The 18,282-nt window shown below is 38.6% G+C and overlaps 1 protein-coding gene across 1 annotated transcript in view; it reads right to left on the bottom strand.

Annotated features, from left to right (window-relative positions):
- The window catches only part of STK3 (serine/threonine kinase 3), a 122,116-nt gene that overhangs the window by 84,614 nt on the left and 19,220 nt on the right, over nucleotides 1–18,282 (bottom strand). The window contains exons 5-6 of the mRNA XM_050315215.1: nucleotides 9,585–9,749; nucleotides 8,998–9,165 (exon numbers count right to left, since the gene is read on the bottom strand). Of these exons, the coding sequence (XP_050171172.1) occupies nucleotides 8,998–9,165; nucleotides 9,585–9,749 (333 nt within the window). The remainder of the gene's footprint in view (nucleotides 1–8,997; nucleotides 9,166–9,584; nucleotides 9,750–18,282) is intronic.

The following is an 18,282-nucleotide window of genomic DNA, read 5'->3' as shown; positions in this document are numbered from 1 at the left end:
AACCATCAACTGAAGCACGTTTCAAATTTCCTATTCAAGGGTAAGTCTAAAAAGATGAACTAATTTAATTTTAATTAAATCCTCATTTAGGAGAATGAAATAAATGTTTTCCATTTAATTCAAATTAAACTCCAGTTCCAGTACAAATTTCAAATATTCTCTGCTTCTGCTACTTTATTACACATGACAGATTAACATTTCCTTTTTGCACACATATGCAACCAGTAAACTTGATATCATTAAAATATGTGAAGAATTTATACTTTTGGCAGTAATAAACATTTATTCTATTTCCAAAATTTCTAGTGATATAAAAAAATTCTAGTGATGTGAAGGAGTAAAGATGTATTCACTAAACCACTGTGAAACATTTATGTCAGATTTTGTACCTACAAATACTTGTAACTGCACTTTATTTATATTGCAACAGTTCTACTGTGTGAACTTCCACAACACCTCTTTACTGAAGGGAAAAAAAAGATAGGGAGATGGAAGAAAAAAGAAGAGTACCTATAGGAAGGTAACAATTATACACATTAGACTGTAGACTTTTTCAAAAGCATTAATATGGACAAGAATAGGTTGTCATCCTATTTAATCATCAAACACATCTCAAGTATTCTAATGTTTTCATAGGGTATGTATCAATGCTAATGTTGTATCATTCAGGAGTCCTGTAAACCAGGGAGATCCCTCAATCTTTTCCTTGGGAAGCCATGTGGCAAAACCTCTTCAAAAAGTTCCCTGGGGTATTAGGGAGACAATTTTTATCATCAGTAAGTTTCCCCAGAGAACAAATGGTATTTTTCCTATCTTGCTTTCAAAATAGTATTACAAGCACCCCCCTTTCACATGAAATGGGCTGATATTAAGCATTCTATCCCTTGGCATAACAAGCTGTCAGGTCTTGGAAACCGGACACTGCCGAGGTTGAACATCATTCTCTCAGAGGCTCAGTACATGTAACTTAATCTGATAAAGTCAAGCAATGAACTATCAATTGCAATTTAAAAAAATAAGTAAAATATCACAGGTTACACTTCATATTTTTTGCAACCAGATACCACTAAACTTCTCTGCAGTATCCGAGGACAATTCACAACTCACATACTATTTCTTTTACATTATTTGTCTTTCTTGCCTAAGTCATGCTTGGTATATAGGAATTTTCTTTAAAATTTTATGCTAGGTATGTTGAAAAATTGGAATAAATTATATTTCTGTGTCACAAGAAACTAGATTATATCCTGGGGGCACTTGCCTCGGTTCTTGTCTCCTCTACAATAAATCCATAGACGGGTTGATCACAAACAAATAAATAAATTAAATCCTTTTGAAATTCACTGTCTCCATTAATCCCGCAGGAATTAAATACTAAAAAAGAAGTTACATTCAGAAGTACTATGTCTGTATCTATACTCAGCATTTTCACAAACAATAGGAGCTAGAGGAAGAAAGCATTTGAAATCAGCAAATATACGTAAGTGAACACCAAGTACATTTTAACTAAAATCATAAATCATAACTTTCAGTTTGGAGAACCGTATATATCTTGAAATGAAAAAGAATAATTTACAGAGCAGGATCTCTGCACCTCTATGAGTTCCTTATCCAGGAGCCACAAGCGCAACTTTGACAAATCATGATTTTTCTGCAGGACCACAGTTTGTCCTTCATTTACTTTTCAGTTCACTGCTAAAAATAACTCAACTGCAACAAAAAATAATGTTAAACTAACAATTATAATGGCCAGTCTTCGCGAGCGAAGATCCGGGGAAGGTCTTTCCACCTTCCAGCCTGCGCATTGGATTTTTTAGGTGAGACACAGTGTGCGCGGAACTGAGCCCACCCTTTAATCCTAAGGTTCATCTGCCGGGGCCAAGCGAGCTTGGACGGTGGCAGCGAGGTCCTCAGGACGTAGGTGGGTTGCCTTTAAGGGCTAACGAGCCCCACCTGCCCGGGAGTGGCCCTGACCGGGAAACGAACCCGGGTCTCATTACCAAGTACCTAAAAACTGTCTCATCACCTATTAAAAATGACATTACTGTAATAGTTAATAGTTGCCTTAATTGTATTCCAGAAAATTTAGAAATGTATTTCCTCAAGTTAACATACAACAACCCCCACAAAACATGCTTTTACATACCAGTTAAGGAACGCTGACAAAAAAAAGAAGCAACCAAGTCCAATTCTCATCACAATTACAGCAAGTACTAACTGTCATCCTAACTCACAGAAAGAGCAATTCCCCTGGTGATCAGTACATCTACTGTCTAGATATTAAAGTTCTAACAAATTCTATGAAAATATTTCATTTAGGTATCACATCAGGTAATTGCTCACAAGAAATGGAAGATGCACAGACATTTTAATTTGCCTGACATTTATCATCTGTCCATTCCAGAAGCCTTGTTGAAAGGAGTCAAATCATGAACAGGGTTTTGGGAACTGGTCTGCACCTCAGCAATAACTTACTACACCAGCTGAGGTAAAGAGGAGGTCTGTTTAAACACTATAAACATTGATCATTCATTTAAAAGAAATAAATAAATAAGTTTCTTTTGACAAGTGAAATAAATCTTGAATAAAAAAGCATTTGGTACCTTTTTTTTTTTTCATGTACTGCTGATAGTATTGTCTCATCTGGTTTGGTGTTTCATTCACACAAAAAAAAGTCATATGATTATTCACATTTTGATCAAAGTAGGTGAACAGGTTACTTACTGATTTGAAGTAGCAGCATATTTTAATGAAAATTTAACGTTTTCCTTTTTTAAGAACCCTTAAAAAAACTAAGTCACACTTCCTTAGAGTTGACACTGGCTTTTTCTTTTTCTTTTACTTTTTTTTTCCCTTAATCTATATACTTTATTTTCTGTGAGACAAATACTGTCTGGAATTAATTGTGCTCATTTTTTTTCCTTGAATAAAGTTATAACATCTATTTAAAATTTTGGCTATAAATAGTACCACAGAGGCGAATATATTATGAAGCAACACCTGCCTTCAGCTGCACGCAAACTGAGGGCCACTGGCAGTTTCCCCCATGAAGTTCTTCTGTAACCTGTCTAATCTTATTGATATGCTCAACCAGAAAAAGTCCAAAAGGATAGGAAGAACAGCTACAAAAATGTCAGCATTTTTAAGGGCCATCATCAGAGAAGCTCCGCAGTCTGCAGAAAAAGGAAGAGGATTCCCCTTCCTTTCCCTCAGACTCTGCATTCAAATGTTAAAACAATCCAGAGCAGCAAAACCAGCATGGTAGCACTGCACCTACAGCTACAGTTTATGTATGCAGGAGTTTCCCTAAATAATTATTAAGTTTTGATCATAATAAATTTACAAATGGCCAGCTGAGACTCTGGTTTTGCAATTATCTTCTGTCAATTTGGCTGATGGCCAAAAGTAGATGACCCAATTCTACCAGTTCCAGCCATCCAGCCCATCTAATTCAAGTACCACATTAATAACATTAGTGAAAGCTACTTCTTGTTACTTGGTTAGTTTTCAGATGGATTCATTTTCTGATTCAGTTCATCATGTGGCCACCTAAATGCTCATTCCAGCAGAAAAGGGTGTTGAAAGTGTATGGGAAAGGTAGGAATACCACTCCTTTGCAGCCATCACCTGCATTTAGATCTGTTTCAAGCAAATGGAAAAATTCCATTTAAAGGCCTAGAGAGGTCCAAAGGTCTTCCAACAGCTCTTTGAAAAACCTGCAGCCAAAACACATGCTTCTCCAAGCTGCTTCAACCATATCACATCAGTGTCTTAGGCCCCCACTGCAAATACATGCCCCTGGTATCATTGTAGCTCACTGTCATTCTTCCACCAGATTTAGAAGAGCAGTAAAATAATGAGCAGTAATGTACAATTAAATATCCATATTTTAAACTCTTTAAATATTAGCTCACTCTATCTTGATACAGCAGGTAAGATCTCAAGTTATAAATTAACAAAGTATCTCACAGAAAGTTCTTAAAAGGTAAAGGACTTTTAAAAGTTAATTCAAAGTCTTTTCTAAAGATAAGCAAAGGCACTAAAATAAGAAAACCATATAATATACTTTTACAAACCTACTTGAATTTAAAAGCAGTAATGCTGAGATAAGATAGGTGAACTCTCAGAGAAAATAATAAACTGATAACACCACCTGCTGAAGAGAAGAAATGCAGGAGTGACTACACAGAAAGACAACTGACATCACCAGAAATGTTTTTAATTTTTTCCTCTCCTCAACTTCTGGCACAAAAGGCATACAGGAAACCATTTTCTCAATGGCTGAAAAACTGGTCCCAATCTGACTGATATGTTCCAACTGACACCTCCTTTTTTCTCACAGCTTTACAGAGCAATAATTCTCACTTCAATCTCCAGTTTTAATGCAATATGTCGAGAATAAAAAACTGGGAAATGGTAGATTGCTACAAGATACATCAGGAGTAAAAGGTTATTACAAACAGATTAGTCCAGGGTGGAAATGACACGGGCTAAGCAGGAGGCATGGATAATCTGGGTAAGTGCCATGGAAAAATAAGTATCATGACTGGACTTAAGGCAAATGGAAGCAGTTCAAATTGGCTTTCTCCAATTCACTTAAAAACATGTGATGCCCACATGTCCACTTCCAAAAGAGTTCACCATAAAGAAACAAAAACCAATACTGTGAGGTGTTGAAAAACACATCTACCACCAGCTTCTTCCATACCACAGCAACATGAATTATTGCAGATGTTTGATAAGCATGAAAGAAAAGAGGTGGAGGGGGGGTGCCTTTTTTTTCCTTCTCCTTTTTAAGTGAGCTACCAGCATTTATTTGAAGCACACCAAGCTGTCACTAACTGTTGACCTTGCAAAGAGCAAATTTTATAAAACACACTTTGCAGTACTAATAATGGCCAGTCTTCGCGAGCGAAGATCCGGGGAAGGTCTTTACACCTTCCAGCCTGCGCATTGGATTTTTTAGGTGAGACACAGTGTGCGCGGAACTGAGCCCACCCTTTAATCCTAAGGTTCATCTGCCGGGGCCAAGCGAGCTTGGACGGTGGCAGCGAGGTCCTTAGGACGTAGGTGGGTTGCCTTTAAGGGCTGACGAGCCCCACCTGCCCGGGAGTGGCCCTGACCAGGAATCGAACCCGGGTCTCCAGTACTATAGTACGTCTATAGGTCTCAAAAGCATTAACTCCCCTCAACCCATTTTTCCTGTCCACCTAGAGACTCCCACAACTTCTCCAGCTCAGTTCTAGCAGTTTTCTACCAGGTTAACTTTTCAGAGCATTAATTACTTTGTCCAACTCCAAGTGAGTGCTTGCTTAACAGAAAGCTCAGGAACTCCTGGCTAAGGACAGGCTGTCTCTAACACCAGCAGCCCACACTTGATCCTCAGCCTTGCAGGAATAACTGATTCATTCATTGTATGAACATAAGGAAAAATTTTGGTAATGGTGGTCCAGAGAAAGGACCTCAAAAAACAGTCATTCTTAAGATTAGTTTTATAGCAAAGAGTTATTAAGTTACTTGTTAAAAAAGCCAAATATCAGCAGAAGATGGATCAAATAAAACTCTGCAGCTTAAATAATCTTCCACCAGGAACAACCTTACATGATAATTTGAGATCATGGGTTGATTAGCAAAGACTGAGAATATTTCAAAAGAATGTTACCAATTTTCAGCAAAAAAGCAACATCACAACTACTATAGCAAAACAGTGCCAGTCGCTATGCTTTCACTACAGACTAAAAAAAAAAGTAATTTAGAAACTAAAAAGGACAGATAGCATATGATGAGGAGTGACTGAACAAAACAGTTAATGGTTTGAATCAAATTTTGACACTGTTAAGACAAATACCTTATCACTACAGGACAGCATACATGCTGCAGTCAATGGGGAACACAGGAGCTGTTAAAACATCACTGCAGCTTCAGAGTAGAGATTGAGTCTTGCTCTAGAACCAAACTGAAGTCCCCTTTAATTAGCTCCACTATAAATTCCTAAGTGCTCATCCCAGCAGAGCAATCAAAGGCAGATGCAAACACTGCCAGACACATTAACCCTGGCTGCTGCACAGTCTACTGCAATCAACATGCTTTTAGCCCTGTTAGATGGGTTAAATTAGCTAAGTTTGAGTGAGTTTTTGACTTATCAGCAAATTCCTTGCTATTTCTAGTGGTTGTATCACCATGTTTTAGGGTAACTTTAAGGATGTCTGTATTTTTCCCTCCTTTAAAACTATTTGAAAACACTCCTTCTTTGGAAAAAAACCCCAAATGTAGAAAATAAAGAAGTTTCACTTTTCATCATTAGCAAAAGCAGAAACAGACTCATAGAATCTGTGAGGCATTTCATAATTCTTTGGTGAATAAAGCATTAGAACTACTGAGCTGGCAAGTGGTCTTGACCTTTGAGTCTCAAACCAAGTGTGACAACTACAGGTCCTGCTGAACTCAGATTTGCAGCAGAAACAAGTGAAATAGCATTGATGATACTTAGGCAGTCAAATATACTACTACAGGAACACCTAAACAGAAAAAAACCTGCTTTTTCTTCCCCTCACCCCCAAAATTCCATTTTGCACCCCCCACTTCTTCTTTCCCAGCTGAAACAAGTACAATTCTTTAGAGTAGTTAGAGTGTGGTTAGGCAGAGGAAGCTATGCTTGTTTGCATGAATCTGCTATTTCCTCCCTGCCAAAACACTTGTTTAAAGAAGTCATGTAATATTTCTATTAAGCTGTAAATGCAGTTGACAAGGAAATGGCCTACTGGCAATGCATTACCTTTGTGGTAGTGCCAACCAGCCTATAGCAAAATAGTGCACACGGTAATTTCACTGTGCATTCTCAGGCAACAAAATTGTGCCTTACATAAACACCACAGAACTCAAGCAACATCTAGAAAAAGCAATGAAAATTTGCCCAAGCTTTCATGTTTGCCTGTATCAATTCTGTGTCATAACTAAAACAAAGTAGGAAAGCATCTACATATGCCCAAAAGTCCTGTGAAGTTGTATCATATGACACCAGGAAATCTATTGCAACCTAAATCTGTGTATTTCTTGTTAACCACTGTAACAACTCACTAATAAAAATTAAGAAAAACTGTAGGTATCAAATATACAAAAGAGCACTAACTGCATACAAGCCCTTAAAAACCATAACGTAATTTATTAACAAGAACGCATGTTCTATGTAATCCAGAATTGTCATGTTAAATTGCTTTGGCCTTAGATAGCACTCACTTGATTGCAAGAATTGAACAGATCCACAAGCATTCAAACTCAGTGACCTTTGATTTATAAGCAGCTATTGTCGTGCACATAAAAATCCTCACTGATTATGCAGTCCTCACCTTTCAACAGTTAGTGCAACTATATAGTGATGTTACTGAGATGTCATTAAGACATTTTCATTAGAAGTATAACCAGAAATAGGAGCCCCTGGTGGTCTAGTGGTAAAGGCGCTGCGCTATCACTGCTGAGACACGGGTTCGATTCCCGGTCAGGGCCACTCCCGGGCAGGTGGGGCTCGTTAGCTCTTAAAGGCAACCCATCTACGTCCTAAGGACCTCGCTGCCACCGTCCAAGCTCGCTTGGCCCCGGCAGATGAACCTTAGGATTAAAGGGTGGGCTCAGTTCCGCGCACACTGTGTCTCACCTAAAAAATCCAATGCGCAGGCTGGAAGGTGGAAAGACCTTCCCCGGATCTTCGCTCACGAAGACTGGCCATTAAAAAATTATAACCAGAAATCACAGCCACCTGATAACCAGTTTAATTTTTCAATCATTCTTCAAAATGTTATTTTTATGTTATTTCATCTTAAATTCCCATCAAAAACAAGCTTCAGAGATACTTATTTTCTTCACAGATTTCATCTGAGTATTTTCAGTAATTTAAAAACAGTTAATTACACAAAAAAAAAGTATGGTGCAGGAAACCTACTAAAATTTGCTTACAAAATTATGTTATGTTTCTAAATTGCAAAACACTAACTAGTTTTAACAGAGATGCACATTGCCACGAAATTTCAGGAATCATCCCTGCTCCAAAGAGCACAAACAACCAAAAACCAAGAACCCCACAAACAAAAATCAATAACCCAGCAGCACTAAATACACTTCAACTCATATAAGCAACACCCTACCGTAATCACATATGAACAGGACCTCTTCTTTCAATAGTGGTGGTTTCCTTATATTAAGATCCTGATATATGAGGCACCAGCAAAAGGAAACTGAATAAAATAATCTAGTATGCATGCCATTTTAGCAGCCAATTACAAAGAATTTTTTGAAAAAAGATACACTTGAGGCCATATAAAGTGCCTTATTAATACAAAATGGGCTTTAGATATAAAAAATTTAAGAATGGAATGTTTATTGATGCCCAGTGCAATCATCATAGCTATTCTATAGCTCATTACAAAAATAATAAAAGCCTGACTAACAGTGGCAAGTTATTCCTAGATAAACATTGTTCCCCATGAACTTCACCAAGTGATTAATTCTATTTACATTTTATTTTAAAAAATAAACTAATAAACTAATTCAGTAAGAGACTTAAGAGTCACTAATAAATAAAAGCTGTCAGATGTTACTAATATTAGCACCACTTACATAGGACAATTCTGAATCCTTCTTTAGGTCACCTTTATTTCAAAACTGCCTTTCAAAGGAGGATGGACTCTTGGTGGTGGAACTTTCCAAGTGCAGATACAGTATGCACAAGGCCCTGTATTTTGCCTTCAAGCCAATGAAATGCTTACTGCTTTAACTCCCTCTCAAGTGGAGATAAAGGCACTCTGAAACCTTACAGAAAAGCGTTAAAACACAGGCAAGTGAGTAAATAGGAAGCAACACAGAAAGTAAAAATTGTCAGTCTTAAAATGTCCATTCATAAACATACAGTTTTATGCTTCCACTATTAGGTTTTTTAAGCATTTTGTGAGTCTGCAGGGATTTTTTAAAATACAACAAACAAAAAACACCAGCACACACACTTACCCTCATTGGGTGAATATCAGCATATGGAGGTTTTCCTTCAGCCATCTCTATTGAAGTGATACCAAGGGACCAGATGTCTGCCACACAGTTATAACCAATCTCTTGTATTACTTCAGGAGCCATCCAAAACGGAGTTCCTATAACAGTATTACGTTTTGCCATTGTATCCTGTAATTATATTATTTATGCAATTAAAACAGAGACGCTTATTTTCAGATAATTTTGATATCAATTCTATATCTAAAAGTTAAATTAGCCACCCAAAGGTCAAATGGCAGTGACTTCCGATTAAGACCAAACAGATCCAGCCCATCATCCTACAGAGGCCAAATAGGTGGAATAATCATAAACCACAAACTAAAATTTAAAGTGAGATCATCAAGCACTTGACGTAACTTTGTAACACTGGTTTACAAAAACAATTATAGCCCTGCAATATACTAAAAGTTCACCATGATAAGGAATGTTAGTTCTGCCACTACCACTAGTCACTTCTCAGACACAAAATTCAAGGCAGGAGACAAAGGTAAAAGAACATGGTTAGGAGTACTAAAGCATTTTTAAAGTATCTTTGTACAGGTACTTACTGTTAACTGGCCAGCCACACCAAAATCAGCTAATTTTGCATGTCCCTCAGTGTTAAGAAGGATGTTTCCAGCTTTTATATCTCTATGTATTTTTCTCATAAAGTGCAAGTATTCAAGTCCTTTAAGAGTAGATTTCAGAATAGTTGCAATTTCATCTTCTGTTAGCTGCAAGAAAACATAAAACAATTTTCCAGTATATACATAAGGTCTATATATTTGAACTATTTAAAACATTATCACTTCATAATGATTATGATAAATAATATGATGTTTAGCTTTTTTTTTGTTTTAGCAGACCAGAAAAACTTCACTTATAAAACACAAAACAAAATCATTAAAAAATCAATCATTAAACACCTACTATAAAAAAAGATGTGTAGACTTGACAGTCCAAAATGCTTCTCTTAACTTTAATATGTTGCAGAATCATATGCCACCACAAATGATAGAATAAGCTGCAAGTCCAGTGGAAACAAGTTGACAGACATTTCATTACCAAAGAAAACACAACATAGTGAAATAAATTTGAGATATACTTTCATTTGTTGGCTTTATAAACAACACACCACTATTGAGTAAGTCATCAGTCAGCAGTTGTTTATCCTCATTGCTTTAGATCAACACAATAGGGATACATAAGCTCCTGAACAAGTGTTATCAAAGAAACAGTAAGAGCCTCTTTTTCAGGTAGCAGACCCCCTGAGAACACTGCTCAGATTTTCATCAACATTTATTCTAGATTAAAAGCAAAACACACAAACATAATTAATTCCATGTGATGCAATTTCTTAAGGAAATACAAAGAACGTATTCATATAACTGAAATGCCATTTAATTACAGTACAGTGATGCTTTAATATATGAACCAAGCAAATGAACTTGACACATTCTTAGAAATGCAAGAAACTGCAAAACAGAAGATGAATACTCTAATTTGGCTGCAATGCTAGGTTGCATTTTTCCCCTCTTTCTCTACTTTTCCAATCCTACACAGAAATTAAATTAAATTAAGCAATAGCAAATCCTTCCAGTTTCAGTTTTAAAAGCATTGGTATACATTCACACCTCCCTCCGAAAAACAACCACCACCAAAAGCCCATAAGAAACAAAAAACCCACTCATGATCACTCCCAACCAAAAGAATGACTCAACAGAAAGAAAAAAAATATTAGTCAGCAAAATTATCTGCACTTGAGCTGCTCACAACAAGTTTTAATTATTTAACAAACAGAACCACTTACCTACTCCAGGTTCTATCCAGTGTCATAAAACTGGGTGTGGAGCCCAAGGGCACAGTTACACATACATGTATTTAAACAGCAGTGCCAAGCTCCAATTCCTCCCTTCACTGCAACCATCAGCAGTAATTCCCACTGCGTGTCAGTCCTTCGACTGAACAACTGTAGCAGATCCCAGTTAAAAACAAATCCATCTGCCAAATTATTTTTCCAACAAATCAGTTCCCAGATTTAAATGACACTTAGTGCCATGGTCTAGTACCCACGGTGGTGTTGGATCAAGGGTTGGACTTGATGATCTCGGAGGTCTTTTCCAACCCGACTGATTTCATGATTCTATGATAAGGATGAAACAGAGTAGGAGCTGCTCAAACTGGCACTGCTTTCCAAATAAGTACACATGTTGTTATACCCAAAGAGTCCCAGTGACTTTTATAAACCTTGCCCTATGCAAGCAGAGGATGCAATTGATGGTGGCATTAGCTCCAAGCCAAGCAGTTACCGCCTCTGCTGCACATTGTGCATTCCTTGCCTGCCATTTACCTCTGAGATCTTTCAGTGTTTCTATTCAGCAGCACACTGCTCAAAGCCTTTATTTGTGCTACTTTATGCTGACTGCTATGCTGTTTCAAAGGACTGCATGGCAGGAGAACTGTTATACACAGCTCAAATAAGATGGTTTTCCTGGCATTGTGCCATGGGCGTAAAACCATATACCTGTTCTTGAGTCAAGCAAGAAGGGACTTTAAATCAACCGTAAGATAAACTGAAGCATGGTCAAAAGGATATTTGCAGAAGGAGACAATTCTCATTACATGAGCTAATAATTCCATAATGAATCACTAAAACTGTGATCATCTGCAGACTCATACTACAGGCAATTTATACTCTTGCTATTAACAAACACCGTATCAAGAATGGTTTAAGACATGCGGAGTGTTAACACTTTCTGCCAGAGCTTTGCCAAATACACCCAAGTTAGGAAAAATAAAATGTCCTGAATCTTCAAATACTTCCATGCAGTTAATCCTGAACATGCAACAAAAAATCATCCTGAGCACTGACAAATGTGTAGCAAGACAGGCATACAACTTACTGTTCACTTTCATCTAGAAACAAGTATTACGAGAAATTGTGCCTAGAGGACACTGCCAAGATCTTTCTGCAATATGTTGTGTTCCAAAGGAGGTAAATCCCTAGCTTTAATTCTTGAAAAATTAGTGGTTAAACCACATGGAGATCTCTGGATCATCTCTAGAGGGAAAAGTGCTTCTGCAGCTACATGGCAAAATCTAGCTCTTGGAGAGGCTAACAGAACACCGGAACCAAGAGGCTAACAAAGAATCTACGGAGTGAGAATCTATCAAACCAGAAGAGAGTTCTAGAGTACTGCAACCTGATGCACCTGGGAACCATCAGCAAAGGAATACCCTAGCATGACTAAGTGTTACAAAAGAAAGTAGTATTTAAACATCAAGATACACAGGCTTTTGATACCGTCCCTCACAGCATCCTTCTCCAAGACGAGCAGGTATACAGCAAGCTGGAGGCTGAGGGGCAGTACTCAAAGGGTTGTAGTGAATGGGGCTACATCTGGCTGGCAACCTGTCACCAGTGAGGTATCTCAGGGCTCAATTCTAGAGCCAGCTCTGTTTATTATTTTTATCAGTGATATGGATGCAGAAGTTGAATGAATGCACCATTAGCAAATTCGCTGAGGATATCAAACTCGGAGATGCTGTTTGGACAAAAGCCTTGCAGAGGGATCCAGACAGATTGGAGCACTGGGCAATGATTAATGACATAAAATTTAACAAGACTGAATGCCGTATTCTGCACTTGGGATGGAGTAATGCTTGGCACAAATATAAGCTGGTAGAGGATTTACCGGAGAGCAGCCTGCAGGAAGGGATCTGGAGGTGCTGGTCAGCAGCAGACTCAGTAGGAGTCAGGAGTGTGCCCAGGCAGCCCAGAGGGCAAACACCTCCTGGAGTGCATCAAACTGGGCAACACCAACCAGTCAACAGAGGTGACTGCCACGCTGTAACAGCGGTGCTGCGGCCTCACCTTAAATTAAACAAGGTTGTGTCCAGAGGAGGGTAACAAAGCTGGTGAAAGAGCTGGAGGCAATGTCCTGTGAGAAGGGACTGAGGACTTTGGGCTTGTCTGGTTTGGAGAACCAGACGGATGACCTCACTGCTCTCTAGAGCCTCCTGAGGAGGGGACATTGGAGAGGGAGGTGCTGAGCTCTTCTCCCTGGTATGCAGGGACAGGATATGTGGGAATGGTTCAAAAACTGCGCCAGGGGAGGCTTAGACTGGACATTAGGAAGCATTTCTTTACTGAGGGGATGGTCAAACAATGGAACAGGCTTCCCAGAGGAGGTGGATAAGCCAAGCTTGTCAGAGTATAAGAAACATTTGGACCATGCCCTTAACAACATGTGTTTGGTCAGCCCTGAACTGGTCAGGAAGTGGGACAAGATGATCATTTTAGGACCCTTCTAACTGAAATACTTTCCCGGTCAGGGCCACTCCCGGGCAGGTGGGGCTCGTCAGCCCTTAAAGGCAACCCATCTATGTCCTAAGGACCTCGCTGCCACCGTCCAAGCTCGCTTGGCCCCGGCAGATGAACCTTAGGATTAAAGGGTGGGCTCAGTTCCGCGCACACTGTGTCTCACCTAAAAAATCCAATGCGCAGGCTGGAAGGTGTAAAGACCTTCCCCAAATCTTCGCTCGCGAAGACTGGCCATTATTATTAACTGAAATACTGTATTCTATTCTATTCTACTTTTTCCCTGTGATGAGCATAGCAGTTAACATCATTTGGATTTTACAATGCATTCCATCATTCTAAACTTGTATTAAAAAGACATACCCCTGAAGATAGATTACGTAAATGCATCAATGTTTTATGTCTTCACATTTACAAGACAGGAAAAAAATTATCTTTTGGGAAATAGATAAAAATATTTTTCTCTTTTTTTTTTTAAATACAACAAAACATAATTTTTCTTTACATCATATAGAGACTGGTTGGTACATAAACTAATGCAAACCTGATGGAATTTGGGAGAATAAATGGAGGCAGACACACTTTTTGAGCCTACCAACTGATGGAAGAAACTAGGAACCAAAGTACATAAAAAGAGATCCAAAGTTTCTCCAACTATTCATTTATTCAAAAAATCTTACAAAACCACAAATAAACTCTTAAAATCCACATCAAAATACTTCCTAATTATGCCTCCTCCCTTTTTTTCCCTAAATCAGAGCCTGTCTTCATAAGTATGGTTAAAACTAGCTACATACGTAGTGGAGTGTCTGTGTGCCTTCAAATGACTTTCAACTTACAAACAACCAAGTAGAGAATCAGCCCATAACATGCTTTGTCACACCACACAACTTGCCATCTCCTCAACACCCAGTACTAATTCTAATAGTAGTTTTACACTGACATACAAGTAATGCCACTGATAAACACCAGAGAGAACAAACAGAAGAAACACAACTATTACTAATTACTATTACTAATTACTATTACTTTAATAGTAAAAATATGTTCCAGTCAGTGTTGCTATCCTGATCTGGATGTATTGTACTTATACCATACTGTTCCTGATCAAACTGTGTGGGCAATATGTTTCCTGTAAAAGAGTTGTTTTATTTTATTCTGAGCTTTTAAACACAAAGTGTCATTCTTCCATCAACGCAGCATGCTCTATACCTTGCATCTTAATATAATTTCACAGTCATAATCTTTCTGCTTTGTTTCTGATTTCTATTTGTGTTAAGATCCTCACTTAAAATCTTGAGGAACATTCAGCTGCTTGTTATAATTGCTAGCTGTTCTAATTCTGTATGCTCTGTCCCTTTGATGGGTTGGTCCTACCCTCTAAATATGAGTCAGCCATGGAGCAACATCTAATCCTTCATCATCAAAACCACATGCAGGTTATGTATTAAAAGGAATGTGAATTATAAAGGTGAACAACTCTACAGCCCACATAAAAACATTAGGCATTTTAAAATCAAAATTTGGAGCAAAACAGATGGCAGCAAATTCAGGTGTTCCACATCTACTAAGAGACCAGTTAATCCACATATTTATGTCTAACTGGTTATGGATGCCACGCACAAGGGAGACTTAAGGGTGCGCTTACACAATCTATCACACACCACCTAATCCACGCAGCTGTTGGGACAACTCATCTACAGGTTCTCTGCTCACAGTCTTTCTCCTTCCTGAGGGCCCCTCTAAAGGGGTCTGGGTCAGCTGAATTGCTTTCACTGCCTAAGTCCATTCCCAGCTGCTCTTTTTACACTAACACATGCACATTAAGCCTGATGCTTCCAGGAAGTATCAGCTTACTGCATCTAAACAGCCTGAGTAGGTTAAACACACTGGGTAGGTCCACACTCATAGCACATAAAGGAGGAATTCTTCCACCAGAAGCTGTGAATCTTGAACATCACCCATCTTATCATAATCACACAGCTCTCCTTCATTTATGTGAAGAAGAAATTGGACTAACTAAAAACCTGAGATGCAGGAAGGTGAGCAAATAAGCAGGGGAGGAGAGATGACAATTACAATGATACTATTCCCACTTGTAATATTTGACATATAACTTAGGAATTAAGGCAGAAAGCTTCAAGGAGAAAGAACTGTTAGGGTTGCAGCTCTAGCCTGAAGTCAGTGTTAGATTCTAATTCCCACTGCCTGCTACAAACTTCAGTGAGACTACACTCTCATGAAATCGCTTCCCTTTCAGAACAACTACATTTCAGCTCTGTTTTATAGTGAGATCTGCAGGCTCTGTGTGAAGACAGTGCTCTTCAAACAAAATCACAACCTGTCTTTGAGTGAGATACCAAACCATATCATCTAAATTACTTATGGTAACAAGATTTGGTTTAAGACTTTCAGATAATCTCTACTTGCTCCTATATTATATCATGGAGACACCTCAATATTATTGTAAAGGGTGGAACAAGAACTCACTATCATAGGAAAATTACCAGTTTTACTCGAGTATAACAACTTAGGCATAGGATCATATGAAGGGATGCAGCAAGAGTTATTCTTTTTTACTGAACCCAAGTCAAGCCGCATGTAAAATCTTACAGAAAATATGCTGTAATAGACATAACAACAAATATTCACTGCACAGGTGATGATCAGTGTTGGTATTTTTTCAGATTTTTATTTTTGATTATGCAATCTCAGTAATTTTTCTTAAATATAATATGCAACAGACCCCATCTTCTCATTAAATTAGCATTTTATGTTAGATAATTAAAGACAGTGCTAATACATCAGTCTTCTATCTGAAATTTGAAAATTACTAGAGCCTAGCAGCAATGTAAAATTATCTAAAACATATCTACTGGGTCATATGGAAAACTATTTCAGGAAATATTAAGCACATCTCATGGTCAATGTTTAACATTAGCTGACATACACAGACATAAGGGGATCAAGAACTGATCAGAATATGAAAGCTAGACTCTTCAGCCCTTATTCTTCACTACCAAGTTCCAGCTTGCTCTAAGACATCTATGAAGTACTGAACCAGATGTTGAGCAGAACCTTAGAAGTAATGCAGAGAAGTAGAGAGCCTCTTCAGCACTGTACTAAGCGCAGCTAACATGAGAAACAGATTTAACTATGATTCACTAGCACAACAACATGCATTTGTCATGTCTACACACAGTTGTGATCAGCACCAATTTAGACAGTTTGGTTGTTCAAAGCCCTTTCCAGACAAAGCACTGTGAATAAGGTCTAGAACTTCAATGAAGTCCTTACCACAGGTTCACTAAAACAATACAACCTTTCCAACATGAAGAACTAATCTGTTGTCACTGTTTAAAATCAACTTTATCATTATATAAAACACATTTGCAAACTGATCACTTGGCTCACAAACTACACGCCTGCTCATACCATTCCCCCGGTCCTGACAGCATCACCAAGAGAAACCTTGGACAACCTGTATAAGCAAACAAGGATCAGCATGGTAGTCTTGATCCCACCAGACAAGGGTAAAGCCTCAAGCAGAAGCATCTACAGATCACCACCTTCCAGTAGGCCTGCTAATAGCCAAAAAGCAATAGTGTTTTTATTAACACAGGATCCTCAGAGGAATGAGGACTACTGGGAAGAAACAGGATCTACCTGACAAAGGAGGTCAAGAGTATCTTTGCTAACCTAGTGGGAAGAGCTTTAAAACAAGGTTCACCAGGGAACAGAAAGCAAAGCCTTCAGGCAAGTGGAGGAACAGAGAATGAGGAAGCATATATCACATGGGATTCCAAAGGTTTTCTCGCTCCCTTTAAGAGGAAGTAAGGCAGAGGGTAGAACTGAAACCCTGTGTACAAAAGTATACAGTCTGTGATGCAAACAGGAAGAACTGCCAGCCTGTGCACAGCTGAGATGTCACTGGAATTAGAGACACAGAGGGAGGGCTCACACAACTAGCATGCTGTGACAGATGGATACAGGCTCCTCACAAGCAACAAGTGGGAAGGATAGGCAGGCTTGAGCACTACAAACATGCAGCTCTGATATAGACTTTAAACTTGTTGAGAGCTTGTATGTTAAAATCAGAAGAGTAGGCCAAATGGTGATGTGGGTGCCATCCAGATGGTGGATGCCACCATGACATTTGCTGCAAATCACCCAAAGAGATAAAGTAGGTGAAGTCATCCTCAGCACTGGGAGAGACCTCTGATCACAGGCCATTGTGTCAAACACCTCAACACCTGCTGGGAAAGCAACATGACAGGTTACTACAAAAAAACAAAAAACAAAAAACAACCCCAAAAAAACAACAACAACAAAACTGCAGAGGTAGCCTTGGCAAGCAACTATGAGATGGTGGGGGTTAAGTTATGGAGGGAAGCAATAAAAGAAAATAGCAGAACCAGATCTCCAGATACCAAACCTCAGCTTGTTAAAGGAACTAGTCAGTGGGATGTCAGGCAACCTGCCCTAAAGAGTAATGGGACCTTGCAGAGCTAGTTCAGTATAAAGGGCAACCTCCTCCAAGTATGAAAGAAGTCCTTCCTGACATGCAAGATAACAAGTAAACACAGCAGGAGGCCATCTTGAATGAACTAAGAACTCCTGATTGAGCTGAAGTGTAAAAAGGAAAGCATATGAAAAGCAGGAACAGATTACTAAAGACAAATAAAGAAGCACTGCCTGGATACTAAGGAGCAGAATTAAGAAGGCCCAGGCTAGGGTGAACTTGCAACTGGGCTGTAAAACAAATAACACAAAGAGCTTGTATTGGTCTATATGTAGGGAAAAAAGGAAACAAAACAAAACAAAACAAAAAAAAATGTCCTGATGCTAAATGGAGTGGTCAATCTTTTGACAAAATATGCAGAAATCTCCTAAACATCTCTGCATCAGTTTTTAGTAGGGTTTCTCTGGCTCTCAGTTGTCTCTGT

This window comes from Myiozetetes cayanensis, unplaced genomic scaffold (assembly GCF_022539395.1).
Source record: "Myiozetetes cayanensis isolate MyiCay16 unplaced genomic scaffold, myiCay2020 scf1, whole genome shotgun sequence".
Classification (NCBI taxonomy): domain Eukaryota; kingdom Metazoa; phylum Chordata; class Aves; order Passeriformes; family Tyrannidae; genus Myiozetetes; species Myiozetetes cayanensis.
Note: the sequence above shows the minus strand (reverse complement) of the source record. Positions and strands in the feature narration are given on the sequence as shown.